We start from the raw sequence: 15005 nt of genomic DNA on the forward strand, positions 1-15005 counted from the left end.
TTCAGGACTAGGGCCCCATGTACTTTTACTATGTGCTATTAAATTTTCACGGATGACGACTTTTCGGGCCGTTAAACACTTAAGTGAAAAATGTGCTCATGGTTCAAATGAAGATAACGTACTATACCCTAGATTGCTGTATAATTAATGGCGCTGATTCACGAAAATTTATGTGGGGGTATTCTCTTTTAAATCCTTCCCAAAATTGTAATAGGCAATTTAGTTATTTATTTCATTAAACTTATTACCCAAGGCTGTCTAAAGGAAAAAAAAACACAAGCCTGGGTTATGTCAGAAAAGTATTAAGAAGTCGTTTTGCTAGGTAGCACAATAATACGTATTTGTTGTTCCGACCCTTTCTAGTTTGTAATTATTATTTTTTAGTCGAGTATAAATCCTTCCCATCCCTCTTTATTTTGTTGTATTGGCCTGCTGAATATAGTTACCAAATATTTGAATTATTCTGACATAAAAACCTCTATTTCTGACCATTTTTGTGAGATGTTAAACCTATTGGTATCTCGAGAAGAAAATAAGATAGTAGAAGATTGAATGGACGGGGTTTGAATACCAAAGGTAAAAAATTCCCTCTGACCTATTAACAAATAATGTGTTTAAACAATGGGTAAAGTGCATAACTTACAGCCCTTTCTCTGAGGGCTCTGAGGGGAAGGGTGCCGGCATCCCTAGAGGTATAGCTACTGGACCTTTCAACTATGCTGAACAAAACGGCTATCTCAAAATTTGGGTTTGAACGTGTTTAGAAAATTAGTGGACTTTGTAGGGAGGCTTTTTGTCATCCAATTACCTTTAATTCTTGACAATTCTTTGTCAAACGCATTTTTATTCTCGGTTACTATCGGCGTTCCTTCTTTACTAGGTTGGAGCTGCAACTTAATAAAAGACAAATAAAACGAGTTTTTCGACTGAAAGAAAGAAGCAAGATTAAAACTCAAATGAACCCAAATTAGTCCTTATATGAGGGGAGCTGTCACCTCTACGCAAGTTTTTTAATCCGAAAAGAAGCAAAACGGCTCTTCTTTTGCTCGAAAAGGTAGTGCTTGAACTTCTTTAAAATTTTTGTTTTCTTCTAAGAGAATCCGACAAAAATTTTGTTCAGTTATTGTGAAGCAAGTTGTTTTGAATTTCAAGAGCTTTAAACAAACGAACAACAAAAACTGGACTTGCACTTTAAAAAACGGGTTTAAAACAGCGTGTTTAAGAACGGAGTTTTAACTCATAGTCTAAGCTGGACTTCTGACTGTACTGTTGGTTTGCTCCTCGCTGTAAGCGTGGGGGGTAGGTGTCCTAAAGTCTCCTGCTAATATACATGTTTATGGAAATATTTTTGCACTTAACTTTTCAGGCTGTGTCTGCAATATGGTAATTCTCCTGCAAGAGCTTCTGATGCCAAGCGGTATAACGGCATGATCGATGCCTTTGTCAAGACGTATAAGCATGAAGGAATTCGTGGACTTTATAAGGTCTTTTTCTCATTTTTTCCATTTAAATTCAGGGTCTCCAACGATGTGTGTGATAATCTTGTATCTAAGAAGCCAGGCATCAGAAAAACAAACAAAAGGAAGTACTCTTTTAGTGTATCTCCGTTGGAGGGAAAAGACAATAACGATTTTAGGGGTGGGGGCTGCAAATCGCCTTCAGGGCCCACTAGGGTTAGCAAAAAAACGGGAGTAGGTAAGTTACTCTATGAAGCCCAGACAACCTTGAAGTTGACAAGCATTAAAAGTCAACTGAAGCTATCTTTGCCAAAATTTAATAAGTACAAGATAATAGTTTGTGGCGGAAAATTATTCATACTTTAGTGAGCCATACCCCCTCCCCTTACTTGTGACAAAGGTCGTTTACAAGTTCCATGTGGCAAAAATATAAGGCAGCGTCATTCAGCCAGGGGGGTTGGCGTCCTTTCCTGCCCCCTTTCCTTATGGGTGCCCATGGGGCACATCCTGTATAATTTTGGGTATTCGAATTCTGTTGGGTAAGTCTTATTCGAGGCTTCAACATTTCCATTGATAAAACGTTTGTAATTTTTTTCTGAAGTTTCTCGAGATATATATCTTTCGAAGATTCCGTATTGGTAACATTTTGTAAGTGATGATATTTATAATATCAAAGCCCCCTCCCTTTCTCTGAAGAGATTGCAGTTGTATCTTAAAGACTGAATGCGCCTTAGTTGGATTTTTTGACAGCTTTCAACCTTGTTTATAATGATTCTTTTATTTAGCTCGCGCTTATTTACTTTTTTTAATGTAAACCTCGCTGTTGTTTCATTCTATTGCTACATTCCTTCGCTGTTTCGAATGCATGGAATTTCCAATGTATGTTTTCTTTTCTGAACCACAGTTTGTTTATCTCTTAAACGCTAAAACTTCCCTTGACTTTTTTCAAAACTCTTTCTGAGCTTATTAATTGAGAAATTATTTAGCTTTTTAAATTTGTTCAGTCATCCTTTGTATAAATTAAAACTTCTTATTACTTGGTTGATGCAATAAGAAAAGTTAATAGCATCTAGTTGCCAGACCATATAGGACTCAAAAGATTTTATTCCTAGAATGCCAGTGTCTTCAATCGCAGCCACATCCATGAACTTAAAACGTGATGTATGGATACTAATTTCAGTATTGCATACATTGCGTATTATGTCCAAATCAAAAGTTTGGCAGAGTCGCGAACTTATACGTGTAGTTCACCACCAAACGAAGAGAATACAGAATCTTTTGTTACTCAATTAAAATGATTATTACGAAAAGAAAGTAAATTTAACAAAATAAATGCTTATTGCAGCATTCGTAAAGATAGGTTGATATTATGTGCCAGAAAATACGTCACATTGATTTAGAACGTAAAGCATGTAGATTTAGTGTTGACTAATTGAGTTTATCGTTTTTGTGTCTACAATTTTCTAAAATGTAGAATTTGATGAAACATAGATACCTAAAGGACATAAAATTAAAAAAGAGAATAGCCCGTTTGATACTCCCTAAGAAAGATCTAACTCTATCCTCAGTAATTATCTTGAAACGGTTTCTCTAAACTCTTTCAACTAGATAAAAGAAATATGTTTAGTTGAATGAGTGGTGGATTTCAGAACCGTATTTTATGACTGAATTAAAATCAGCCACCTTGGGGGGACAAAGCATTTGCACTGAAAAGGTTAAAGTAACTACGGCATTCCATGTGAAATCCTGATATTTTTTTTGCTTTTGTGACTATTTTTAGGTTTAAAGAAGTTACACATCTCAATATATCTATCCAAATGGTTCAAAATTACTCGTAACAAAGTTCAAGCGTCTAGCTTCAACAGTTTGACTGTTTATTTAAGTCAAGGACAGAAAGAACTAACAGAAAAAGAATTACGTCCGGTTTATTGCCGCCTTTCCTCGTTTGCTGCGGTCAGGAGCACGAGATCCCTGGTCTTGTAATTAAATCTTTGCATGGCATTGTACTTCTTGACTACTAAGGTCCCTGCGTAGGCCCTGCAGTGCATTGCTGCAGCATGATTCGATCTCTGGGTCCCGTATTACCAAGCTAAGGTCAAACCCGCTACGCCACCACAGGACATCGCAGGACATTATTCTTTTGTGTCCTAAATTTGTAATTTAGTGACAATTTCATTTGCCTCTGTAAGCTGCAGTAATGGCCGTAATTCTGAAATTATTTTGCAAAAAATTTGCGGTTCTGGTTGTAGTGTTTCGATAATAGTTATCATTCCTGAATTAGTTAGAAATGAGGATTTTCTTTCTCTTGGCAGTTTTTTATGGCACTTGGTATTAACCAAGTGACATTTAGCAGTCGCCAATTCTGTCGGTCTGTCGGTCCCGGTTTTGCTACTTTAGGCACTTCCAGGTAAGCTAGGACGATGAAATTTAGCAAGCGTATCAGGGACCGGACCAGATTAAATTAGAAATAGTCGTTTTCCCGATTTGACCATCTGGGGGGGGGAGTAGGGGCCGGTTAATTCGGAAAAAAATAGAAAAAATGAAGTATTTTTTACTTATGAGCGGGTGATTGGATCTTAATGAAATTTGATGTTTGGAATGATATTGTGTCTCAGAGCTCTTATTTTAAATCCCGACTGGGTCTGATGACATTGGGGGGAGTTGGAGGGGGGAAACCTAAAATCTTGGAAAACACTTAGAGTAGAGGGATCGGGATGAAACTTGATGGGAAAAATAAGCGCAAGTCCCAGATACATGATTGACATAATCGGAACTGATTTGCTCTCTTTGGGGTAGTTGGGGGGGGGAGTAATTCTTAAAAATTAGAAAAATGAGGTATTTTCAACTTACGAACGGGTGATCGGATCTCAATGAAATTTGATGTTTAGAAGGATATCGTGTCTTAGAGCTCTTATTTTAAATCCCGACCGGATCTGGTGATGGGGGCGGGGAGTTGGGACGGGGAAACCTAAAACTTGGAAAACACTTAGAGTGGAGGGATCGGGATGAAACATGGTGGGAAAAATAAACACAAGTCCTAGATAGATGATTGACATAAACGGAACGGATCTGCTCTCTTTTGGGTAGTTGGGGGGGGGAGGGTATTTCTGAGAAAATAAAAAAATGAGGTATTTTTAACTTACGAACGGGTGATCGGATCTCAATGAAATTTGATATTTAGAAGGATATCGTGGCTCAGAGCTCTTATTTTAAACCCGACCGGATCTGGTGACATTGGGGGGGGGGGGGTTGGGAGGGAGAAACCTAAAAATTGAAAAACACTTAGTGGAGGGATCTCGAGTTTCTCCTAAATTCTCTTTTTTCATTATACCTTTATGGTATTATCTACCCTTTTATTTCTTCTTTAACCCTGAAACTTCTTAGTTTCAGGGGGTGTTGGGCGGGGAGTTGGGACGGGGAAACCTAAAACTTGGAAAACACTTAGAGTGGAGGGATCGGGATGAAACATGGTGGGAAAAATAAACACAAGTCCTAGATAGATGATTGACATAAACGGAACGGATCTGCTCTCTTTTGGGTAGTTGGGGGGGGGGGGAGGGTATTTCTGAGAAAATAAAAAAATGAGGTATTTTTAACTTACGAACGGGTGATCGGATCTCAATGAAATTTGATATTTAGAAGGATATCGTGGCTCAGAGCTCTTATTTTAAACCCGACCGGATCTGGTGACATTGGGGGGGGGGGGGGGGTTGGGAGGGAGAAACCTAAAAATTGAAAAACACTTAGTGGAGGGATCGGGATGAAACTTGGTGGAAAAAAACACGAGTCCTAGATACATGGTTGACATAACCAGAACGGATCCGCTCTCTTTGGGGTAGTTGGGGGGGGGTTAATTCTGAAAAATTAGAAAAAATGAGGTATTTTTAACTTACGAACGGGTGATTGGATCTCCATGAAATTTGATTTTTAGAAGGATATCGTGTCTCAAAGCTCTTAATTTAAATCCTGACCGGATCTGGTGACATTGGGGGAAGTTTGGTTTGGGGAGACCTAAAATGATGGGAAACGCTTAGATTGGAGGGATTGGGATGAAACTTGGTTGGAAAAATATGCAGAAGTCTTGCATACGTGATTTACATAATTGGAACGGATCCGCTCAATTTCGGGGGGGGGGTGGGGGGGGGGGTAATTCTGAAAAATAAGAAAAATGACGTATTTTTAACTTACGAAGGAGTGATCGGATCTTCATGAAACTTCATATTTAGAAGGACCTCGTAACTCCGATATCTTATTTTAAATCTCAACCGGATCAAGCGTAATTGGGGGGGGGGCAGTTGGAGGGACCGGAAATCTTAGAAAATACTTAAAGCGGTGAGATCAGGATGAAACTGGATGGGAAGAATAGAAACCTGTCTAAGATACGTGACTGACATAACTGGACCGGATCTGCTCTCTTTGGTGGAATTGGGGGGGGGGGGGGTAATTGTGAAAATTGACGTATTTGTAACTTACGAAAGGGTGACCAGATCTTAATGAAATTTGATATTTTGAAGGATCTTGTGCTTTAAAGTTCTAATTTCAAATTCCGACCAGATCCTGTGACATTCGGGGGAGTTGGAGGGGGGAACCGGAATTCTTGAAAAACATGAAAATTGGAGTATTTATATCTTACGAATAGATGATAGGATCGTAATGAAATTTGATTTTTAGAAGGAATTCATGTCTCAGAGCTCTTATTTCAAATCCCGACCAGATCTTTTGACATTGTGGGGATTTGGAGGGGGAAATCTTGGAAAAACACTTGGAGTGTAGGAATCGGGATGAAGCTTGGTGGATAGAATAAACAAATGTCCTTAATACGTGATTGACAGAATCGTACTGGATTCGCTCTCTTTGGGGGAGTTGGGGGGAGGGGTTCAGTGATTTGGCGAGTTCGGTGCTTCTGGACGTGCTAGGGCGATGAAAATTGGTAGGCGTGTCAGGGAGCTGCACAGTTTGACTTGATAAAGTCGTTTTCCCAGATTCGACCATCTGGGGGGCAAAAGGGAGAGGAAAAATTAGAAAAAATTAGGTATTTATAACTTACGAGTGGGTGATCGGATCTTAATGAATTTTGATATTTAGAAGGACTTTGTGACTCAGAGCTCTTATTTTACATCTTGACCGGCATTAAGCCTCTTATTTTCCTTTTTAAATCAATCTATTGATTCATAGAATTTTGTTAGAGCTCATACCATATGATCTCTTGGCTCTTAGCTCTTCTCGCCTCGTCACAAGTGCCATATGAGCTCTTAGCTCTTTTTAAATGTATTTTTTTATTTCTGGCTAGTATGGGATGTGGTTCGTCCTTTACTTGGTTACAGCTACTGCTGTAACCATGATAGGTTAAATTTTTGTTCCGGAGACAGACAAACAAAGACTTAACGGTTCATTTTAACAGTGATAATTATCTCAGAAATCCAAACTTTTATGGGCATTTTTTGTTTTTGATATGGGTACATGTGGCTGCGGGAGAAAATAGAAGTACTATTAACTGTTAGTGGCATTGGCAACCCCATCAGGGGACCACGGTGATAACCTACAATATGTTAAGTGGTAATCCATAGATCTTGTATCTCTGGTTCTTAAATTGAAAATAGAGCATATATGTCTGAAAACCATGAACAATGTTCTAGCCAAGGGTTACGAGTATTTGAAAGGTCGGCAAAATAGAATTCAGATGGCCCTGCAAAGTGTTGCAGCTACTGTATCCTACGGGTCGAACGCCATAGTCAGATTGCTGTTTCACGTTTTGCTGTAGAGTTAAGCTACTCCAGAGATACGTTTCATGTGTGTGAAGTGACAATAAAGGGATGCACAAATTACCGCTTTTTATGGAGTTCTACATCTACAGAGGTCCTGTTTTGATCTTACTTGTGACGGTCCTGTATTATTTTCTGAGATTATGAACTACCCGTAATAAGGTTTATGGATATGAAGATTTGGCCAACCAAAAAATGAAATAGGACCCAGAAGTTCCTTTGCCAATTACAACCACCAAAATGCCTTATGGGTTATTGGGTTAACTTCCACCTCTCCCTCACAGTGGTTAGATTATGCACGGATTTCTAATATTGAAATTTTGCTGGGATTCTTTCTAATGGGTTATTTAAGTGTAGCCAGCTGCAAATGTAGTTTCTTCAAGATAAGAATCTGTAAAAAAAAAAAAAAAAAAAAAAAAAAAAAAAAAAAAAAAAAAAAAAAAAAAAAAAAAAAAAAAGTACCATCAATCAATTATGTGTCAGCTCAGAATCCCAAACTACTTTTTCTTTCCACTGAACAGGAACTAACGAATAAGATGGGTTTTAAAGAAGCTATAAACAAGTTAAGCCTCTCCTAGATCTATCTATCTCTCTTAGAAATATTTTTATTAAGTAGATAAGACAAGATTTGTTCATTATTAGTTAACCGTGCAGTGAATACATTGTGCTAATCCTCCAAAGGCTCTTAGGCCTGTAAATAGAGCTCTACCACATTTGTCTGATCGGGTACTGAACCTCTAAAAGATGTTACTAAAACACATGCTCTTGCTTTTCAATAATTTTGATGAGATCTGATAACCGCTTCCGGGAGATATCTTGATGTGAATACCCTCCTCTCTCTTTCTCTTCCAGTAGGTGCTGGATTGTGATCATCAGATCATTAGGTTTTCTTCCCGCTAAGTTTCGTTGGGACTTATCTTCCCGCTAAGTTTCGTTGGGACTTATCTTCCCCTTCTTTTAAATGTATCGAAGAATCCCCCCCCCCAAATTGGGCCCGGACTTAGTCAAGGCATAAAAAAAATCAATTTTTGGACTAAGACAGATAGAATTTTTTTCGACGGCAATCAATAGCTCTTGATGAGCTGATCAAAGTATATGTCTTCCATTTTTTGATACAAAAATGCCTTCATGAGATATACTAGTTTGACAGTTTCAAGGGGTTGACTACTTCAGTAGTAGGGTATACACTGAAACCAAAAATAAGCCGATACCAATTGTGAGACATGTAGGGGACTCGTAAGGAAAGGTCAGCTGTTAGCTCATAATCATCTTCGGCAGTGAGGGGTTTGCAAATTTTGCTATTTGGTGTACCTATTATTTGTTTCCAGTGTATCAAACAGTTCAGTTTCATCAATCGGACTTTTATGCTGATTTTAAATATATAAGTTTTATCAAATTTAGTCTTTGTCATCAAAAGTTACGAACCTGAGAAAATTTGCCTTATTTTGGAAAATAGGGGAAAACACCCCTAAAAGTCATAGAATCTTAACGAAAATCACACCATCGCATTCAGAGTATCAGAGAACCCTACAGCAAAAATTTCAAGCTCCTATCTAGAAAAATGTGGAATTTCGTATTTTTTGCCAGAAGACAGATCAAGGGTGCGTGTTCATTTGTTTTTTTGTTTGTTTTTTTTCCCAGGGGTCATCGTATCGACCAAGTGGTCCTAGAATGTTGCAAGAGGGCCCATTCTAACGGGAATGAAAAGTTCAAGTGCCCCTTTTAAGTGATCAAAATTGGAGGGCACCTAGGCCCCTCCCATGCTCATTTTTTCCCAAAGTCAACGGATCAAAATTTTGAAATAACCATTTTGTTCCGCATTGCCGAAAACCATAATAACTATGTCTTTGGGGATACCTTACTCCACAGTTCCTGGGGGAGGGACTACAAGCTACAAACTTTGACCAGTGTTTACATACAGTAATGGTTATTGGGAAGTGTACAGATGTTTTCAGGGGGATTTTTTTGGTTTGGGGTGGGGTTGAGGGGAGGGGGCTATGTGGGAGGATCTATCCTTGGAGGAATATGTCATGGGGGAAGAGAAATTCAATGAAAAGGTCGCGTGATTTTCTAGCATTACTATAAAAAAAAATGAAAAAATAAAAATGAAAAAGTTTTTTTTCAATTGAAAGTAAGGAGTAGCATTAAAACTTAAAACCAACAGAGATTATTACGCATATGAGGGGTTCTAAAAATACTTTAGCATAAAGAGCGAGGTATTTAGGAAGAGATAAATACCTCGCTCTTTATGCCAAAGTATTTTTAGTAATTTCAACTATTTATTCTACGGCCTTTCTGATTCAGGGGTCATTCTTAAAGAATTGGGACAAAACTTAAGATTTAGCATAAAGAGCGAGGTATTAACGATGGGACAAACCCCCTCATATACATAATAAAAATATAAAACTATAAAAGTTTGTTACGTAAGTTAATTCTTAAGTTCCGTATATTTTTTACTTATAAAAACGTTCGTTAAAAATTAAAAGTTCTAGTTGCCTTTTTAAGTAACCGAAAAATTGGAGGGCAACTAGGCCTCCTTCCCCACTCCTTATTTCTCAAAATCGTCTGATCAAAACTAAGAGAAAGCCATTTTGACAAAAAAAGAATTAATATGCAAATTTCCTTTTAATAATCTATGTGCGGAGAGCCAAAATCAAACATGCATTAATTCAAAAACGTTCAGAAATTAAATTTAAAAAACTAGTTTTTTTTAACTGAAAGTAAGGAGCGTCATTAAAACTTAAAATGAACAGAAATTACTCCGTATATGAAATGGGTTGTCCCTTCCGCAATCCCTCGCTCTTTACGCTAAAGTTTGACTCTTTGCCACAGTTCTACTTTTTAAAACAATTAAAAACTTTAGCGTAATGAGTGAGGGATTGCGGAGGGGACAACCCATTTCATATACGGAGTAATTTCTGTTCGTTTTAAGTTTTAATGTTGCTCGTTACTTTCAGTTAAAAAGCTAGTTTTTTTTTCTATTTAATTTGATGATAAGACCGAGTTGGTTCCAGTGGTAAAACACGTAAGGGACTTGTAAGTAATAATCGTCTGTTAGGCTACAATCATCTTTAGTGAAGAGGGGTTTGTAACTTTTGCTAGTTGTTGTAGCCTACCCATACTCGCTGTAACCTAGAATTAAGTGTTTACGCAACGGGTACAAACGATAACGTAAAATAACGAGGCAGTTTCGTAATAATTAATAGAGTGTCATCTATGGTGTTTTGATCCTGAAAAGTTACGGATAGCTTTATAATACCACCTAGATTATATAAGATACTAGCTGTTGGGGTGGCGCTTCGCGCCACCCCAACACCTAGTTGGTGGGGGCGCTTCGCGCCCCCCCCAAGCCCCCCCGCGCGCGTAAGTCGTTACGCGCCATAATAGTTACGCGCCATTGTAGTTGTGTCCCTATGTCCCACCTGTGAATATAGATATATATATATATATATATATATATATATATATATATATATATATATATATATATATATATATGGTTTTAACTACGTAAAACTTGCGAATATACAACATTCTTTGCTGTCCCATTGTCTTTGCATATAAATAGATTGTCAGGTTTACCGACTCTTGAACATGCAACATATAATGGTCCATGGGAAAACAATCTGTATTCAGATCTATACCTCATGATTCTAATGATTGCCCTTGAGCTTTGTTGATGGTGATTGCTAATCGACCATTCCCTGTCCCGGTGTCCCGGTCGTCATTTATATCCCCCTGTTTCCCCCGGTGTCCCCGTTGTAGTTGTGTCCCTGTGTCCCGGTCGTCATTTATATTCCCTGTGTCCCGGTCGTCATTTGTATCCCGGTGTCCCGGTCTGTATATACATTCGTTTTTTAGTTTTGTTTTTCTCCTTTATTTTTTCCTTTTTTTTTCTTTTTTAGTTTATTTAGATTTTTAGATTTTTTAGTTTTTTTATTAGTTTTTAGTTTTTTTTTCTTTTTAGTTTTTTTGTAGTTTTTACCTTCTTTTTAGTTTTGTTAGTTTTTTTTTTTACTTATGTCCTGGTCGTCATTTATACTCCCTGTGTCCCGGTGCTTTGTTGATTGCTAATCGAACATTCCTTTTGTCTCGTCATTTATTTTTTTCTTTTTTAGTTCTTTTAGTTTTTACCTTTTTTAGTTTTTTTTAGTTTTTTAGATGAAAATTTTTTTTAGTTTTTTCCTTTTTTTCTTTTTAGTTTTTTATTGGTTTTTACCTTTATTTTAGCTTATTTTTCAGTTTTTTCCTTTTTTTTAGTTTTTTTTTATTTTTTATTTTTTTTAGTTTTTTACCTTTTTTTAGTTTTTTTATTTTTTTTAGTTTTTTAGCTTTTTTACTTTTTTTATTAGTTTTTAGTTTTTTTTGTAGTTTTTGCCTTTTTTTAGTTTTTTCAGTTTTTTTTTAGTTTTTTATTGGTTTTTACCTTTATTTTAGCTTATTTTTCAGTTTTTTCCTTTTTTTTAGTTTTTTTAGTTTTTAGTTTTTTTAGTTTTTTACCTTTTTTTAGTTTTTTTAGTTTTTTTAGTTTTTTAGCTTTTTTGTTTTTTTTGTAGTTTTTGCCTTTTTTTAGTTTTTTTAGTTTTTTAGCTTTTTTATTAGTTTTTAGTTTTTTTTGTAGTTTTTGCCTTTTTTTAGTTTTTTTCTTTTTAGTTTTTTTGTAGTTTTTACTTTCTTTTTAGTTTTGTTAGTTTTTTTTTTACTTATGTCCTGGTCGTCATTTATACTCCCTGTGTCCCGGTGCTTTGTTGATTGCTAATCGAACATTCCTTTTGTCCTGGTCGCTTTCTCTTTGAGTGTCGTCATTTATTTTTTTCTTTTTTAGTTCTTTTAGTTTTTACCTTTTTTAGTTTTTTTTAGTTTTTTAGATGAAAATTTTTTTTAGTTTTTTCCTTTTTTCTTTTTAGTTTTTTATTGGTTTTTACCTTTATTTTAGCTTATTTTTCAGTTTTTTCCTTTTTTTAGTTTTTTTTTTATTTTTTATTTTTTTTTAGTTTTTTACCTTTTTTTAGTTTTTTTTAGTTTTTTAGTTTTTTAGCTTTTTTACTTTTTTTATTAGTTTTTAGTTTTTTTGTAGTTTTTGCCTTTTTTTAGTTTTTTCAGTTTTTTTTTTAGTTTTTTATTGGTTTTTACCTTTATTTTAGCTTATTTTTCAGTTTTTTCCTTTTTTTTAGTTTTTTTTAGTTTTTAGTTTTTTTAGTTTTTTACCTTTTTTTAGTTTTTTTAGTTTTTTAGCTTTTTTATTTTTTTTATTAGTTTTTAGTTTTTTTTTTAGTTTTTGCCTTTTTTTAGTTTTTTTAGTTTTTTAGCTTTTTTATTAGTTTTTAGTTTTTTTTGTAGTTTTTTTTGTAGTTTTTGCCTTTTTTTAGTTTTTTAGCTTTTTTATTTTTTTTATTAGTTTTTAGTTTTTTTTGTAGTTTTTGCCTTTTTTTAGTTTTTTCAGTTTTGACGTCACCTGATCCAGTTTTTTCAGGTGACGTCACCTGATCCATCCACAGACAGACAACTTATTTTTATATATATAGATTGTTCCAAGTCTTGATCCGTCACGATGTCTACGATTGAAAAGGATAAGGTTCAACTGGCTGCAAAGTCAATTTAGTCCCTTCTTTCGATATTCTTTTGTTATTGTTGTTTTTTAAACGCTGAGGAATAGCCTTTGATCATGTGATTACTGATCGCGTTCTTCTTTGAACATAACGTTTTAAAAGCTTCGATAGGCTGGCAACTTCAGCGTTTAACCGATAGCAAAGAAACAAAACCAAAGTGTTGCTCTCGCAACACTTCACGTTGCTCAGGCAACGTAGGTCTAGTTGCTATTGAATCTGTTGCTATCAAATATGATAATTAAATGGAACCTCAAAACAAATAAAAGTATAGCTAAAGAATAATATCAAGCGCTTTATTGCACTAATATTTATTTTAATCAGTTAATTGATTTTTGGAAAGCGGTAAGTGCGTAGAGATTATAGCGAAACTAGAAAGATGAGGAGAGTGAGTGTAGTAATTGCAGTAGCAATAGCTTGATTTCTGTAGGAAGCAAATTATTTAGTATTATGATACTTGTTAGACTTGCAGTTGTTGTAAATTAAATTTTTATTGAAGAACAGTTTGTCTCTAGGAAGGAGAGATGATGCGCTGACAAAATTCAGTCTTATGCTTGCAATTGAATCCTGAGGCCCCTTTAGTCCTTAATCTTATAGATTATGAACAGACATTTTGTTCAGTTGATAGAAAAGCCTATTTAAGGTGTTATCCTTGTATAGTATGCCAGATATGCACAGTAAAGGAATTAGTGCAGCAAGGAAGGAAGTGAGGCTTGTGGTTTGTTTCATTCAGGATCAAAAGCTAACACAAGAATTGTGTCCCATCCCCATTTACGTTGATTATATGAATGAGCAAGATATATTATGAAATATTGTACTTTTTGACGGAAGAACGGATTCAAATTAGAAATTTATCGGAGGGGTGGAAGGTGAAGTTTAGGATTGATTAGGGTTAATGCGATATTTATATATTTATGTTGGCCTCAGGTGGCTTAATTGTGCTACACATTAGTAGTAGTAGTAGTAGTAGTTTATTGATTTATTTTTAATTTGTTCCAAATGAGTTATTTCCATATTAGTCTAATAAAAAGCTAATTCAACAACTTATTTGTCTTTTCTTTCGAATGAATCGCTTCATTATGTGTATTTCTTTTATTTTGCGCTTTAGAATGTGTAAATCGGTTACTTTTCAAAAACCGCTTTCAACTTCTTCAAGGGTTAAGTCTGACGTTATTTTCCCCATTTTTTCCTTCTCTACATAACTTCTATTTTGTCCAGTTTTCGTCTTAAATTTTTTTTTCAAAGATAGTTCAAATGTTTTAGTGTCCTTGTTTTGCAAACCTTGTTTTTTTTTTTTTTTTTTTTTTTTTTTTTTTTTTTTTTTTTTTTTTTTTTTTTTTTTTTTTTTTTTTTTTTTATCCAATAAAGTCCGACCCCGATAGATTTGTGGTTTTGTTTTAGGGCTTTATTCCTGGTGTATTTGGTGTATCTCATGGAGCCATTCAGTTCATGTGCTATGAAGAGATGAAAGCTAGATACAACATGCGGAGACATTTGCCTATTGACGCTAAATTGGTACATTTTTATGTTTATATTTAATTCAGATTTTTATTCAAAAAAATATCTAGATTGAAATTTGAAGGGCAGTAATTTCTGAAGTTCAAGATATAGGTTAATGAAGTCAAATTGCTGAAATTTTAATCCCGCACTTTCGATTGTAATTTAAAGGATCTAAAGTAGAGTTGACCAGTCGTGACAAAACAAAAGAGAAAAATTCCAAAAAGAAGAACATAGTAACGGGTCTACGGCGAGTAGAAGGAAAGTAAAAGACCAACTAATCGACGGCTTCGCCCGTATAAAACTAGCTGTTTTCAGCACTAAATATAGAAGAAACTAATTAAAAGAACAAAGATTCAAAATAATCCATTAAATCGAAAATTAAATTATAAAATAAAGTCTAAACTCGAAAAAACATAAGAAACAAACCAGTTTCTACATAAATAATTAATTCTATAGTGATGCACCATAGAGCATGTATGTCCACAATTACGACTAAATCTCGTGAACAGGCAAAAGTAAAGTTCACGAGAGTTACTCGTGAAGCTGTGACTTTCCAGAAAGCAGCTGGGTGCCGATATATAATCATAATAATATGAAAAAAACTTCGTTTTCTTAAAGAGTTAAAGAGGCTGCGTCCCAAAGTCGAACCTTAAAACGTACAGGAATTAGGAGAGGCAGTT

General features: G+C 35.2%; 1 protein-coding gene across 1 annotated transcript in view; it reads left to right on the forward strand.

The window, feature by feature from the left end:
• LOC136041794 (solute carrier family 25 member 32-like) overlaps positions 1–15005 on the forward strand; it is a 51990-nt gene that overhangs the window by 28794 nt on the left and 8191 nt on the right. The window contains exons 5-6 of the mRNA XM_065726549.1: positions 1367–1484; positions 14227–14340. Of these exons, the coding sequence (XP_065582621.1) occupies positions 1367–1484; positions 14227–14340 (232 nt within the window). The remainder of the gene's footprint in view (positions 1–1366; positions 1485–14226; positions 14341–15005) is intronic.

This window comes from Artemia franciscana, unplaced genomic scaffold, assembly GCF_032884065.1.
Source record: "Artemia franciscana unplaced genomic scaffold, ASM3288406v1 PGA_scaffold_38, whole genome shotgun sequence".
Taxonomy (NCBI): Eukaryota; Metazoa; Arthropoda; class Branchiopoda; order Anostraca; family Artemiidae; genus Artemia; species Artemia franciscana.